This window comes from Poecilia latipinna, unplaced genomic scaffold (assembly GCF_001443285.1).
Source record: "Poecilia latipinna isolate Pla-1442-1.1 unplaced genomic scaffold, P_latipinna-1.0 Scaffold1445, whole genome shotgun sequence".
In the NCBI taxonomy this organism is placed as follows: domain Eukaryota; kingdom Metazoa; phylum Chordata; class Actinopteri; order Cyprinodontiformes; family Poeciliidae; genus Poecilia; species Poecilia latipinna.
The window spans coordinates 62,801-76,582 of NW_015114061.1; the positions used below are offsets into that span (position 1 = coordinate 62,801).

General features: G+C 39.2%; 1 protein-coding gene across 2 annotated transcripts in view; it reads left to right on the plus strand.

Moving 5' to 3' along the window:
• sox6 (SRY-box transcription factor 6) overlaps window positions 1-13,782 on the plus strand; it is a 98,135-nt gene that overhangs the window by 51,402 nt on the left and 32,951 nt on the right. Inside the window, exons 6-7 of one of the 2 annotated variants that reach the window (XM_015057228.1) lie at window positions 6,171-6,294; window positions 12,094-12,173. In XM_015057228.1, coding sequence (XP_014912714.1) covers window positions 6,171-6,294; window positions 12,094-12,173 — 204 coding nt within the window. The remainder of the gene's footprint in view (window positions 1-6,170; window positions 6,295-12,093; window positions 12,174-13,782) is intronic. The other variant, XM_015057229.1, reaches the window with a different exon arrangement.

Sequence of the window (13,782 nt, forward strand, 5' to 3'; positions counted from 1 at the left end):
AGCATCTTAAATAGATTAAATAAACACAGGCTAATGTTTTAAATCTGTTTTCGATACTTTTCCTGTTAATTATGATTATTTTTTCCACATACAATAGACAACAGTATTTAAAAAAAAAACTTCTCACAAATGTGGGCTCAATAAAAAATATATTTTTAATATCTGCTTAAAGGTTATTTTCAAAAGTAACTTTTAATCTGACTAATAACCAGCCTCATGCGTATACATATTCAAATTTATTGAGTATGTCGCTATATTTCTTTTTCCATCTCGGATGTGTGTCCACTAACACTGCAGGGCAACCAGGCCAGCACACTTTTTGCCTAGACCCACATACAAGGCACACACACACACAGGTACATGAAAATAATAAAGTTTAATTTTGCATTTTAAACACGCATTTTCAGTAGTTTTACCCAGGATTTCAGAAGACAACGGAGACGTCGGCCACAGTGGAGAGGTTTGTGGAGTGGGGTGTTTTGGTGTGTCAAAGGGTTGCACAATCCTGCCTTCAAATTTCTGTGTACATAATGTAGACATATTGAACTGACGGTTGTCCAAAACAGATTGTTGTGCTGTTGAAGGAATTAGTAACGAGTGGCGGTTCCCTATGGATTGCCTTACTTCTTCTGAACGTTTGTTGAATTTCATCCCAAGCAGCTTTTAGCACTGCAAACAGCTAATGTGCCATCTGTCTCCAGCCAAAACAAACTGTGCCTACTTTTAATTTAGGGGTATGTGCTCAACCCCAACAATTTGCAGAAAAAAAAAAAAAACTGGAGGTTTTTCTTACTTGTGGGTAGTCTTTGACTTTTGAACAAACTGCTATTAAAGGTTTTCTTGTATCTTGTTTTTTTTTTTTTTCTCTCCTCTCTCTCTTGATGATAAAAGGTTGGAGGCTTCATCAAGACAAGACAAGGGCCCTTTGTTGGTGACCTGAGTCTCTCCAGTGCATTTGCCCTCCCTATTCTAATTTCCAGAGCAGACAAGCAGGAATAATGCCCTTCAGTTGAGTGGGTGGTAATATGAAGACCTTCATTCGAAAGCAGGAGTCTGGAGCATCAAAGTCTGCTTCAGATCTATTGATCTGTAATGTCTGATTACCATTAGTTACAGACAAATCCAAACACCATCGCATGATCAATGTATGTGTCTGCTGTGTGATCCGAGTGTTCAGCGTATGCCAGTGAGCGAGCAAGTAGCAAAGCAGCAATGCGTGCTGAAAGAACTGCTGATTGTTGGACTGGAGGGAAGAAAATACTTAGGCAGAGTATTCAGCGGAATTGCTTCCACTGTGGATTTTTTTTTTTTTTTTTTTTTTTCCTGTTAAGGCTTCTGTTCAGTGTACACTCAGCGGGCTGTACACAGTGGCAAATGTTAAACATATCCCCCTGTTAGTGTCAGTTTTGGTGTGTGAGCTAGAAATGGGGTGAAGCCAGTCTTGCCATGGAGCTCAAGATCATTTTTGTTTCAAATTGTTCACAAAAGGTAATTTCTTCTCACCTCCAGCTCTGTGGGGGCACACGAGGAGGAAAGGGCGAGGGGTGGGGGTGGGGCACGGGTGTGAACCATCAGCTCTTACACCAACAGCTGGAGTCTACCCTCCCTAGGTGAAATCTTTTAACTCAGCCAGCAGAAAATGTGAAAAAGAAATGTAACAAGGGATCTAACAGCCTCTAAAAATGATTTTTTTTTTAAATTAAAATTAGATTTCAATTAGATTTCAGTACTCTTAAATAGAAGAGAAATCTGTCATCATCTAAACATGGAAACATTTTTTTTTCTAAAATCCTTCAAAAGACCTTAACTTTTACAAGTCTCATGGATGCAAATCATACAGATTTTGTTTGAAGGGTGTGTAAAAGGTGCCAAGTAGCATATAATCAGTCTTACAAGAAAACAGCTACTTTAAAGCTAACAACTATTCTCCTGACAAGGACAATCATATTTCTGTCCATACTAAGTGGTGTTAATAAGAAGGGAAAAAAAAAAATTCTAAAAACTGATTTTACATGGATCGTAGTATCCTACAGTACATAGACAACTTGGAGCAGATCAGTGCATGTGAGTGCAAAATGGTTCAGATGGAAAAAAGCCCTCCTGTGTTCTTTGTAGAGGCTGTAACAGACAGGGAGGAGCATGGGTGTTGACAGAGTCCCAAGTGAGCACTGTAATGCGCTGTACATCTCGATTTGCACTGAGGGTTTAAGTAGTTGCTGGGATTCATGGTGTAAGGTGCACCATGCATAAAAAAAAATAAAGTATATCATCTCATTATGTTTCATGAACATTCATTCCTTTAAACATTTCATTTCAAAATATCTTATTAGAAGTGAGACTAAAAGCTCTTTTTTGTAATACAGCAGAGGAAATAAATATAGACCATGTCAGTGTTTTTATCAGAAAATGTGATTTCGGAAAAATGAAAATAAATAAATAAATAAATAAATAAAGAAATAAATAACAGAAGTCCGTTATTAGAAAATTGCAATGTTTCGAGAGACTTGCTTGTGGTTTTTTAAGTAAAATTTATTGAATAGAAGAAATTTGGCTTTAACCGAATTTCACGTTTTTGTGCTGTTTTCAGAGTTGTCAAGTTTGGGATTTTCACAGTTTTGGGGGACAATGTTACTATTCAAATAACAGAACAGAGAAAACAGAAAAGAGTGAAGAAAAGAGATTTGGGGCATTTTTTCATTCTTCAGCCAACTCATTTCATGTGTCATTAAAATAAGTGCACAGTTTGTAAAAAACCAAGCTAGGGGACAATGAATTGTACACAAAGCAATGAATAAAGAACAATATGTGATTTTCTTTCATCTTATAAAACCATATCTCCTATTTGATTACTGCAAAGTCTCCCACTTAAACTAGATGGCTAAGCTGACTCTATTTATCAAAAAGCAGCATCTCCTCGAGAGGGAAACAGATTGCACGCTGGCCTGCTACAGACTTCATCAGGTCATCTGAATTGATGATACATGTAGCAAGGCGGCTGAGTTCCCCCGGAAACCTCTGTTGGAGAGTGTGCTGGCGGAGACGGGGGCCTCAGCCAAGTCTGTCTGACTGATCACTACAGATGCTCCTCTTCAAGTATTCCGAGTCAGATCCTTAGTGCTGGGTCTTGAGGGACAAACAATAGCACCTGTTCCTCATAAGATAGCCCATTCATGTATCTTTAATGAAGCCTGGGGGCAGATGGTGTGAAATGACATTATCCAGTGCTTAGCAGGGCTAAGACAAAGGAAGAGCAGTGCCAGCACAACAATGCTCCTGTTTTTTATGAGGAGAAGGGAGGACGCTGCCCGAGTGCCACCCCGCCGCCCCCCTCACATCTGCTCCACTTCACTCTCCAACTCTTCAAGATCATCTTGGCAATAGAAATGTCCTGGGCACACAGCCCACACGAAGATGAACTTGAGGGTAACTCTTAAAGGCGAGGGAGGGTTGGACTTGTAGAAACCGAGACATAGCGGAGACCACACACCTTCTCCTTCTTCCCCTATGTTTTAAGATATATTTTTTTCTTTTACTTTTGCACTCAGGATTATCCAATAAAAAAAGAGGCTTAATGAAAACATTGTAATCTGCTCTGACAGCTCTTAATTGACAGCTCAAGTAACCTCTGGTGTTTGTTGACACCCTGAAGTTCCTCAAAAATCTGATTTGCTTTTTTTTTTTTTTTCCCTGACATTAGTGGCTGTAAATTAAACTTTAATGCGCAGAGCTCATTACTGCAAATCACAGCCATTCACAGTCAATGCATTTATTTCTCCTCCAGCGCGCATCTCCTCTCTGTCTTCGCCTCGGCGGATGTTGTACATTCACATCCATATTTTAAAATAATAACAGTAATAAAAGCTGATATCCCAGAAGAAATTGTCTCACTTAAAGTTTATCATTTAGTGTTGCTGGAGAAAAATCCATCCATGCATCAGACTCTTTGAGCGGAAATCATTCAGTATACAGCAGCACGGCTTTCTGTCGAGGTTTGCTATGTTTGCTTATGTGGTCACATTTGGCCTTTCACATGATTGTAATCATGACAGTGTATCCTTGGGTGCTGTTTTGTGTGCTTTTAAGCACATGTGTGTATTAATAGTAACCAAAGTAGTTAAATACAATCCATTAAAACCAGACGACTTCATCTATTTAATTTAGTTTTGTTGGGTAAAAATGAATAAATTATTGCTTTAACTTATTGCCAAAGATTTTTAGCCAATTCCTGAAAAATGTTATTGCCACGTGACATTTTTAGCTATAAGGATAGACAAGGGAGCACTTTTATGCCCGTTAGCTAGTGTATGTACAGCTCTGGCTGCTTAAACTGTTCAAACAGAGACAGAGCAGAGCTGTGTTCCCCAGTGTCCACTCCCCCTTCATAATCCCTCCTGCCCTGCCCCGCCGCCTCATGTTGTGACATTAATTATTGTGTTTTTCCATATGTTCCAAACATGCAAGGCCAAACTCCATCTTTCATTCGTCCAGCTTGGAAACTTGGCTAACCAGTCCCTTTGAAGATTGTTTTCGAAGGATATTTGTCACAGACTCCTTAAGGCATTTATTTTTCTTCATCGGCAGCACATTTTGTAGAATTACTTTTCGAAGTATTGCATACTCTTTTTTCTTAACACTTCTTTCTCACAACTTCTGCACTTGCACTTTTGCAAAAGCTAAGTAGACATAAAATGCCTGTGTTTATTTAGTTTTCAGTCTAGCTTTGCACCTCTGGACAAATCAATAAAGTTGTCTAGTGGGTTTGGCTTGCTAGCTGCGAGATAAACTGGGTGCAAGTACTCCCACAAGAAAGAGTCCACAGGGGTGGTGGTGGTGGTGGGGGGAGAGAGAAAGCTGCACAGGCTGACAAAGTGGAGTTCATAGCAGACTTCAGCCAGAACGTGGGACAGGTTGATTTCATGCCCCAATGCAGCGGCAGTAATTGCACCCAGACCGGTTTTATTGCGAGTTGATTTTAAGGGGGATGAATGGGGAAACATTCTGTAAAGTGTTTATTTTGGGGGATGACCTTTATTAACCTATTTCCCAGGCTTGTTCCCCCGAGGTGATCTGGCTCGCTGCTCGATTAACCCTCGCAAGTCGGGGTAGTCAGTCTGCTCCCTGTCACAATGCTTCAGGAAGCTGAAAATGACAGAAAAATTGGACTCGCAACATGTTGGCCACACACACACCCACATAGCACTTAGGGAAAATGAGCTACTCAACTATCCTTGACACACAAATGAAGAAGGTTTTTTGTTATTATATTTAATTTCATTTCTTTGCAACTGGGCTGATGTTGAATAATCACAATAAGCTAAATGCTGTTTTTTTTAAATCCAAATATATTTGCTCTATACATAAAAATGAACAGTCCTAAGTCCTGTACGATGAACATACATTCTTTAAAGAAAATATTAATAACAGGTATTTGATATTAATAACAGGTATTTGTAAAATACACAAAATAAATAGCAAAATATACCTTAAGAATATGCTTGCATAATAAGAAATGTAAACAAAACTGGCTGGATTTTAACAGTTATTTTATTTATTTCTTTATTTTTTTCATTTTTGTAACATGAATTTTGTGTGGAATCTTTATTTAGCTGACCTAAGATGAATCCTGCATTCTTGACGGTGTGTAGCTGTGATTGAAGTCTGAGATGTTGCTTGGTCCTTGGCCGTGAAGAGCTTTCTATGTAAGAGAGAGCTGGTATAATTTGCTAGATTTATTTCATTGGTTTGCCTTCTTGTTGAATGATCATTTGGAATTGTGTGTTTGAGTTTCCATTGAGAGGAAAGTGTGTGTTTATACTGGTAGCTCTTTCTCTGAAGTGGTGAAGTAATACTGTTAATATCTGTAGATATGCTTTGTAGCGCCTCTCGTAAGACTACTGTACTCTGCTGCTCTCCGTTCTTCATTCCTCCCAGCAATGTGACTTTTCAGGTCCTTTGATGTACCAAGGTGAAATTGCGGCCTGGATTAAGAACAGGCGTAGCTCGGCCAGGTATTGTGCAAGCGCACGAGCGCCGTCGTTTGCCACGGAGCCCCTTGTCAGCACGCGTTAGGAAGAGCTGTGATCTAGCCTCCCCCTTAGTATGCTCCATGTTTGTGTGTGCCATGGCTGTGCTCGGGGCCCCTCTCTGATCTCTGCTCCCTATCTGTTCAGCAGGTCCAGGGTCACATGCCTCCGCTCATGATCCCCATCTTTCCACACGACCAACGCACTCTAGCAGCAGCAGCTGCCGCCCAGCAAGGCTTTCTCTTCCCTCCTGGAATGTCTTATAAGCCAGGTATGCTTGTTAATTAAGTCGTCATCTTCTTCTTCTTTTTTTTTTTTTTTGCTCATATATTTATACCAAAGAATTAATTTTAATCTGAAAGTTTATAGCTAACTTACAACGCAATGCAAAAGTATTTATAAATCACATTTTAATGATTTTTTTTGATAGCTCACAGTTATGCCTTGTGTGTGTCTAAAAGAAAATGATATATGTTTTTCAACATTTTTATAACTAAAAATCAGAAAAAGTGTGGGGTACATATGCATGTATATTTATATATTGCTCCCCTGAGTATATAGGCTTAGAGACCCCTTTAAGCACAATTTCAGCTTCACGTTTTTTGGGGTATGTCTTCCAGTTTTGCACATCTAGAAACTATTTGTTTTGCCCATTTTTCTTTTCCAAACAGCTCAGGCTCTCCCAGATTGGATGAAGAGCCTGAATGACTATCAGTTCTCTAGTATTTTCAAAGATTGTTGATGCAATGTAGGTCTGGGGCATTCTAACACATGCAAATGTCTTGATTCAAAACATTCCTCTGTAGATCTGGTTGTAGATGTAGGATTGAGGTTCTGCTGGATGGCACCCCAGTGTCAAATCAACTGTAGCCTTTAAAGCATTTCTTACTGAATTGTCCTGTATTTAGTTTTCCCGTCATCTGTGACCATAATATTTAGGATGGGGATAATAACCACAGTATCTTCTTCCACATGTTTGTTGTTGCGGCATACATTGTGTTTAGGGTTATAACCTAATCCTGTTTTTTTTTTTTTTTACCAACTGTCTCCTGTGACTGATGATCTTAACAATGATGTGCAGAAACAAAATAATGCTGACATGTTGGCAACTTGGGGAGTATTTTTTTTAAGGTGTCTATTGTAGTCCCAATGAATACAGGAAATAAACCCGCCTTTAAAACATCTAGTCACCCAAGCATAAAAACACCCTTTTGCAGAATTATGTAATTATAAAATTCAGTAATTAGTGATAAGGTATTATGTTGATTCTTTATGGATAATTTAAGGCCATATTACCTTGCATGTGAAACTGTGATCCTTGCAAGTAAAGGCATGCCTAGTTCTTTCCTTTCTTCTTTTGAATCAAGGAAAAAAAAAAGAAGGCGCACATCTTTTGAAAAAAAGCAAAAAAAAAAGCAAAAGGCCTTTTATTGTCAGTACATGTTGTTTGATGCCTTGTCAAAATATGTTAGTCATACTGAAAAGTAAACTTGTCACACTGCATTTAATTTTTTAATTCAAAATACAACAAATGACTTCTGATTGATTTGTATTCACCTCAACACATGCTAGTAGAGTGAGATCATAACGAGGAACTATATATGTAAACAAAAACATTTTTGTTGTAAAAAAAAAAAAAAAAAAAAACTGGAAAAAAGAACCAGTCATTAGTCAGGTTCAAAACAGAGCATTAAAAGGTGTGGTAGAGCAGGTAATGAATTAACTATAGCAAGCCTGCATGAAACGAAAGTCAGCTATTTTGGAACTATGGAGCCATGACAGCTAAAAACAAAGTGCCTGAGGGGAATCTTTCACCACTTTGCTTTTCGCAATACATTTGACACCGAAAATGTTTTAGCTCAAATAACAAGAGCTATTTGGGAATCATGGTCAGGGGTCACAATGTGTAAGTTTGCTGCATAATTCATGAGTTCATGATGAAATGGCAAAGAGGGTCAGAAAACGTTTTTAGTCAGAGGGCCTTTTCTTTCACGACTTTATTATTTCCACATGGCAGACAATGTTATCACCAACCATCTGCAGGGTGTACAGGGTGCTGCTGTGCTCGTTCTCTATGAAGTGGACTATAAGGTGCTCTAATCTGATGTTATCATTATGAGACAGCTCAAAGGGGCAGCCCCTTATGGCTCCCCTAACCCTGTGGTGCTATCATAGTGAAAGAGTCATTCTGGCACCATGGAAGAAGGTCATCACCTCCTGCACTAGCTGTGCTCAACGACCTGATGTTGCATGGTGGACAAGCACAGTCATAACGGCGCCAAGTCATCTTTTAAACAAATAGATGCCAATTGGACTTTTTCAGTCTATTTTCACTGACATGGCCGCACTTGGTCTCTAGCAGTCCTGCAGAATAGGCTCATAAAATTCTCGCCTATTTTTTCTCAGACATCCCTATGAGTTGTATCTTGCTATTCTATGTTGTAACTTGTCACATTTAAACTTACGTTGGATCTCTTTTAATTTATCATTTGATTTTTTTTTTTTTTTAAAATACTGCAGCAGTTGCGGTTTCTGATAAGGGAAGTATGGCCCTTTGCCCAGGGTGCAACAGTGTTAGATGGTAGTAAAGTAATCAAAATTAAACCACAAAAAATTCAGTTGCTTTTTGGCATGTTAGTCAAAGAGGAGTGTGGTACTAATCTGTTTTTTTTTTCTAAGAGTAGGCATTGTAAAAAAAATAAATAAATAAATACACACCAGTGTGTTAAATATGCTGGAGTTTCTGATACAAGTTTCTTTATCAGTGCTGAATGATGGCCATTTCACTTTTTTTTTCTAAAAGCCTGGATTCAAATTCATACGGCATCACTGAAAAGACATCCTTTAAAAGACAGCATGAAATCCATTTCAACTTTATTCTTTGTGTGAAGATAAAATATACGTTTCTCTGCTTTTAAAGCTTCAACACAAGTTAGATTGTGACAAGCATCTACAATACATGGAAAAATGAAACCAGAGCTGAGCCAAATATGTTTAAAACAATTCTTCAAAACTTCTTCTGGCTTTGCAAGACCTTAGGAGAAGCATAGTTTCCAAAAAAAAAAAAAAAAAAGTTAAATAATTAAAATACATCTGAGGACGTAGAGGGAAGAGCTCACCCAGCAGGACATCCGTGCTAGAATTGCCAATATATTGCAGTATGGCTTTCATTTTTTTACAGCTTACAATATAAGTCGAGTTAGAAAAAGTTACATTGTAAAATCGCTCGAAAAGACATTGAAAACCTAAATGTAAAAATCCTTATACTGTTTTTATACAAAGTGGTTTCGCAATTTGAAGTTAATGCTAGTGGAACCAAAGGTATTATCATGTTTCAGGTTTTGAGTCCTCCAGCCCAGTGTTTCCCAGCCCTGGTCCTCAAGACACATTGTCCTGCATGTTTTAGTTGTTTCCCTGCTTCACCACACCTAATTTCAATTGATTGTTGATTAACAGGCGGCTTTTACTAAACTGCAATCATCTGAATCAGGTTTGTTAAAGCAGAGAAAACATGCGTTGGGAAACACTGTTCTAGCCTATTCTTCAGGGCTTGATTTGACCCTAAGAAAGGCTTCAGCCTCATCTGTCAGCTCTCAGCAGATCTATGACTTATGTTTTATGGCACCACTTGAACCTAGAAATATAGCAATGGCGTCACCTGATCTACTCCCCCACTCTTCCACCGTGGCATTTATAACCCAGACTCTGTACATGAAAACATCGATGTACATTTTAGAGAAAAAAAAAAAGTTTTTAATACAATTTCTTTACTTTGTGACGCCAAGCTACAGTCTGGTTCCTCTGCACAGACAGTTTGTACCCAAAAAACCCAGACCTTGTAACACCAGATGCCCTCCCCTCCCCCGGCAGTCAAAAGGTGGCACATGACCCTTCCCAGGTTTCACATGACATCGAGAGACACCCAACCATTTATTATCCCCCAATCCTACGTCACAGTTTGCAGAGAGCAAATGAGACAGAGAGAAAGCAATACTAAAAAGAGGAGGTGTGGAAATAACTACAGTCCACCCCCCTGTACATCTAACCTGGCACCATTTGAAACCACTTCTGTGTGTGATTTTATTTGGCACTAAATGGGGATTGAATTTCCATGGCCTGTATCACATTGTGCAGTGCTGTACAAGATTGCAGGGAGAGGCAGGCGGACGAGGGCAAAGTGAAAGAGAAGGTACATACATTTACCTTGTCTGTGGCTTAATGGCTCCATATGTTTGTGAGGAGAAGTGACAGGCAGAAGTGGGGTTTGAGCGAAGGCCAACAACCCCCCCTCCCCGCTCCCACTGTGCACCTCACCACCTCCTCTCCCTCAGACACATGCCTCAAACCATCCTTCCCTGTATGATTGCTGTGCTGTGTCGGTAGACGTGTTCTGTCCACTTCAGCACACTAGATCGAGTGTGTAAAAGTCTCAATATTGTTAACGATTTCACTTCTACTGAAGTTGTTTTCAAATAGCTGTCTGAAAAAATGTTTTCATGGCGGGCCAATGGTAATAAAAGGAAGCACAGTTTTTCTTGTTACTTGATCATAGTGATAAGTGAGATAAGAGTGTGTTTGAGTTTTTTTTTTCTTCTTCATCCTTGTTGTTGGGACACCATACACTTGTTCCAACCAGTTTGCATACACGCGCTTTCGCTATGCTGCCAAAGAAATCAGTCAGAAACAAACAATGTGTTGAACAATAGCCAGCTGTAAGTGTACAGCTGTGAGAACTGCCTGAGAGAACATGCCTTATGTTTTTACAAACCGACTAACTGAAATCCAGGGAAAATATGTTACATCGCCTGCAGAAGTGTTCAGACTCCTTGAACCTCTCCACATTTTGACAAATGACAACCTCAAACTTTAATGTATTTTATCAGGATTTTATGTAGAAGCGGAATTAAAATTATACATATACTTTAGGTAAATATAAACCTCTCTCTCTCTCTCTCTCTATATATATATATATATATATATATATATATATATATACACCGATCTACCGAGAATATGTTGTTTTGTGAAGCCCTCAATAGTTTGCTGGTGAACAAGCAGCACTATGAAGACCAAGAGACAAAGAGGACAGGACAGGAAGAAAGTTGTGGAGGAGTTCAAAGCAGAATAAGATTGTAAAGCAATACCCGAAGCTTTGAACATCTTAGAATAAATGCAAAGTTCTTTTTGTCATTGTTGAAATAAAGCCATTTGAAGTCATGTTTGCAGTTTCCCACAAACATACGACATGTGAACGAGGGATCTCTGCTCAGATGAAACTACAATGTAACTTTCTGGTTGACATGCAAACAATTATGTTTGGTCTAAAACTAATATGGCACGATTTCCGGAACATGTCGTCCATTGGGATGAAACCCTGTGGTGGCAGGATGGAGCTATGGAGTTACTCATCTTCAGCAGGGACATGGAAGTTGGATCAAAGCTGATGTGGGGGATGGATGAATGTTAATGCAGGGAAATCTTGGGGGTAAAAAAGAAACAACCCAAAAAACCCTTTGTTCATATGAATGTTTTAGATTAAAGCATATTCATATGTTAGAATGACCCAGTCAAAGTTCAAGTCTACATCTAACAGAAAACCCATGACAAGAATGGGTCTCAGTAAAAGAGACACTGAAATAAAACACAAGGCTCAGACTCTGTGCATGCATAGTATAAAAATGCAGGTCTTGATGCACTCAGGTTCAATTGGTGTAATATACATGTTTTCATGATAGACATTTAATCAAATCAACAATCTACCCCCCCCCAAAAAAAAAGAAACTGATGCAGAATTTTCAAGGCGTTTTCCATGGTGAGACGTGTGCAGGTGGAGTAAGGAAGGGAATGGTGTTCAACGTTCCTCAATAATCCCACTCCAGACAAACCAACCTTAGGCTTTTGTTAATGTAGATGTTTTGGCTTGAAGCCGAGGGCGCATTGCAATGTACCACATTACTGTGGCAGGATCAGCAAAGTGTCCACAATCCCTGTTGGCACTTGCCTGGAGCTGTGGGCCTGGCTCATTGTCTGAACCTGCATGCATTGTTGTCTCTCTCTCCCTCTCTGACAGGTGATAACTACCCAGTGCAGTTCATTCCATCCGCAATGGCAGCTGCAGCAGCGTCAGGACTCAGCCCCCTCCAGCTCCAGGTATGTGCAGTCCTGTGACAAAGAATGCTTGGGACGCCCGCCAAGCTTAGGGCAGAAAGGATGGCTAAGCAGCTGTGAGCCAAGTAATGAGCTGCACACTAAATAATCCTGGAGACCCCCCTGGCTCGCACCCACTTATCACCTTACATATGTAATTTATACCCATTTTAAAGAAGATTTATCCCCACTTGTTCTGCCAGACAGAGGAGTTAGAAAGATAATAGTTATTAGAGAGAATGAGAATCACTTTGGTTACTTTAATCTTCTGCCAGTAAATTTATCACAGGACAATTGCCAGTGTGAGAAAAAAGAGAAGAAAAAAAAAAAAACCTTCTCATTGCTTTTGTCTAGCAAAGTCAGTGCAATATTCGATTTAGCTGTGTGAGGAGAATAAAGCATAGATGAAAATCAATGTAAATATGAGTGTGAGAAAGAAATAACCTGTTACAAATTATCCTCAGAGGGGCTGAGCAGAGGTTTGAGACTGTTGAGATCTGTCCCACAGCCCCAGAGGCTGCTCCAGGAATCTTCTCACGCAGCATTTAAAAGAGCTGAACCCAGGTCAGGGCTTAACCCCAGGGCATAATTCTTAATATATATAATAATATGAATTCTTCTTGTACAGTCATTCGTAATATTATTACAAAATAAGCAGAGAAACTATAGGGTACTTCAGTGCATGTTTTTTTGGGGGGTGTCTTTGTTTTACATTGATTTATTGTTCTGGTTTAACATTTAGTTTTTCACAGTATTTTTTTTCTCTGGATGGTTATGTTATGACTTTATTGTTGTCATTTAAGTTGTGCATTCCTCTTCTAATCATAGCAGGTTGCCTTATCTATTTCCTTTTCTCTTTATTTTTTTGCATGTGTTGAGGTGAAGTTGTCTATTAATGGTCACACTTCCCAGAGTCAGCAGGTATTTTAAAATATAGAGTTATCTTAATGTACCCTGCTAACTGCACCCCACTGTTTACTGTTTACTTGTTGATTTTCTTTATTTTATTTTATTTATTTATTTATTTATTTTGCCCAGTAGCATGTAATTACTTCGGGAGGTTTAAAGACTTCCTCATCTATTTTGAGAGAACGAACCTAATCTTAGTTTCTGGATTGGTGATAATGATTGTCTTCCTAAGACCTTTTGAGCATTTATTTGCATAAAAATATAAGAGAAGATACGGGGATCTGATTGACAAAATATGTATTTAAGTGGTTTTTGGGGTTCCCTAATTGTTGGGTTCTCGTGCAGATCTGAGTAATTGTAGATCTTATTTCTGTGCAAATTTGACTTCAGTAAATTTCTCTGGAAACAAAAGAAGGAAGTGAGAAATTAAAGAGCATCTTGTCTAAGATGTGGTTAAGTGGCCACCGCGGCAGAGTTGACATGGAGTTTTTCACTGCTGTAACCTGTGATGCTCGACGGCAATGCGAAGTATGCAAAGACTGAATAGGAGAGCCCAGCAATAAAAGGTGAAACGACATGGTGTTTGTCCTTCTGAGGCTACCGCTATCAATGCTAACGAGCCTTGGCAAGTTCTAACAATGCATGCAGCCTGCTCTGAAGAGCCATGCGTCATTATGCAGCCACAGGGAGAGCCGTCGGAAGG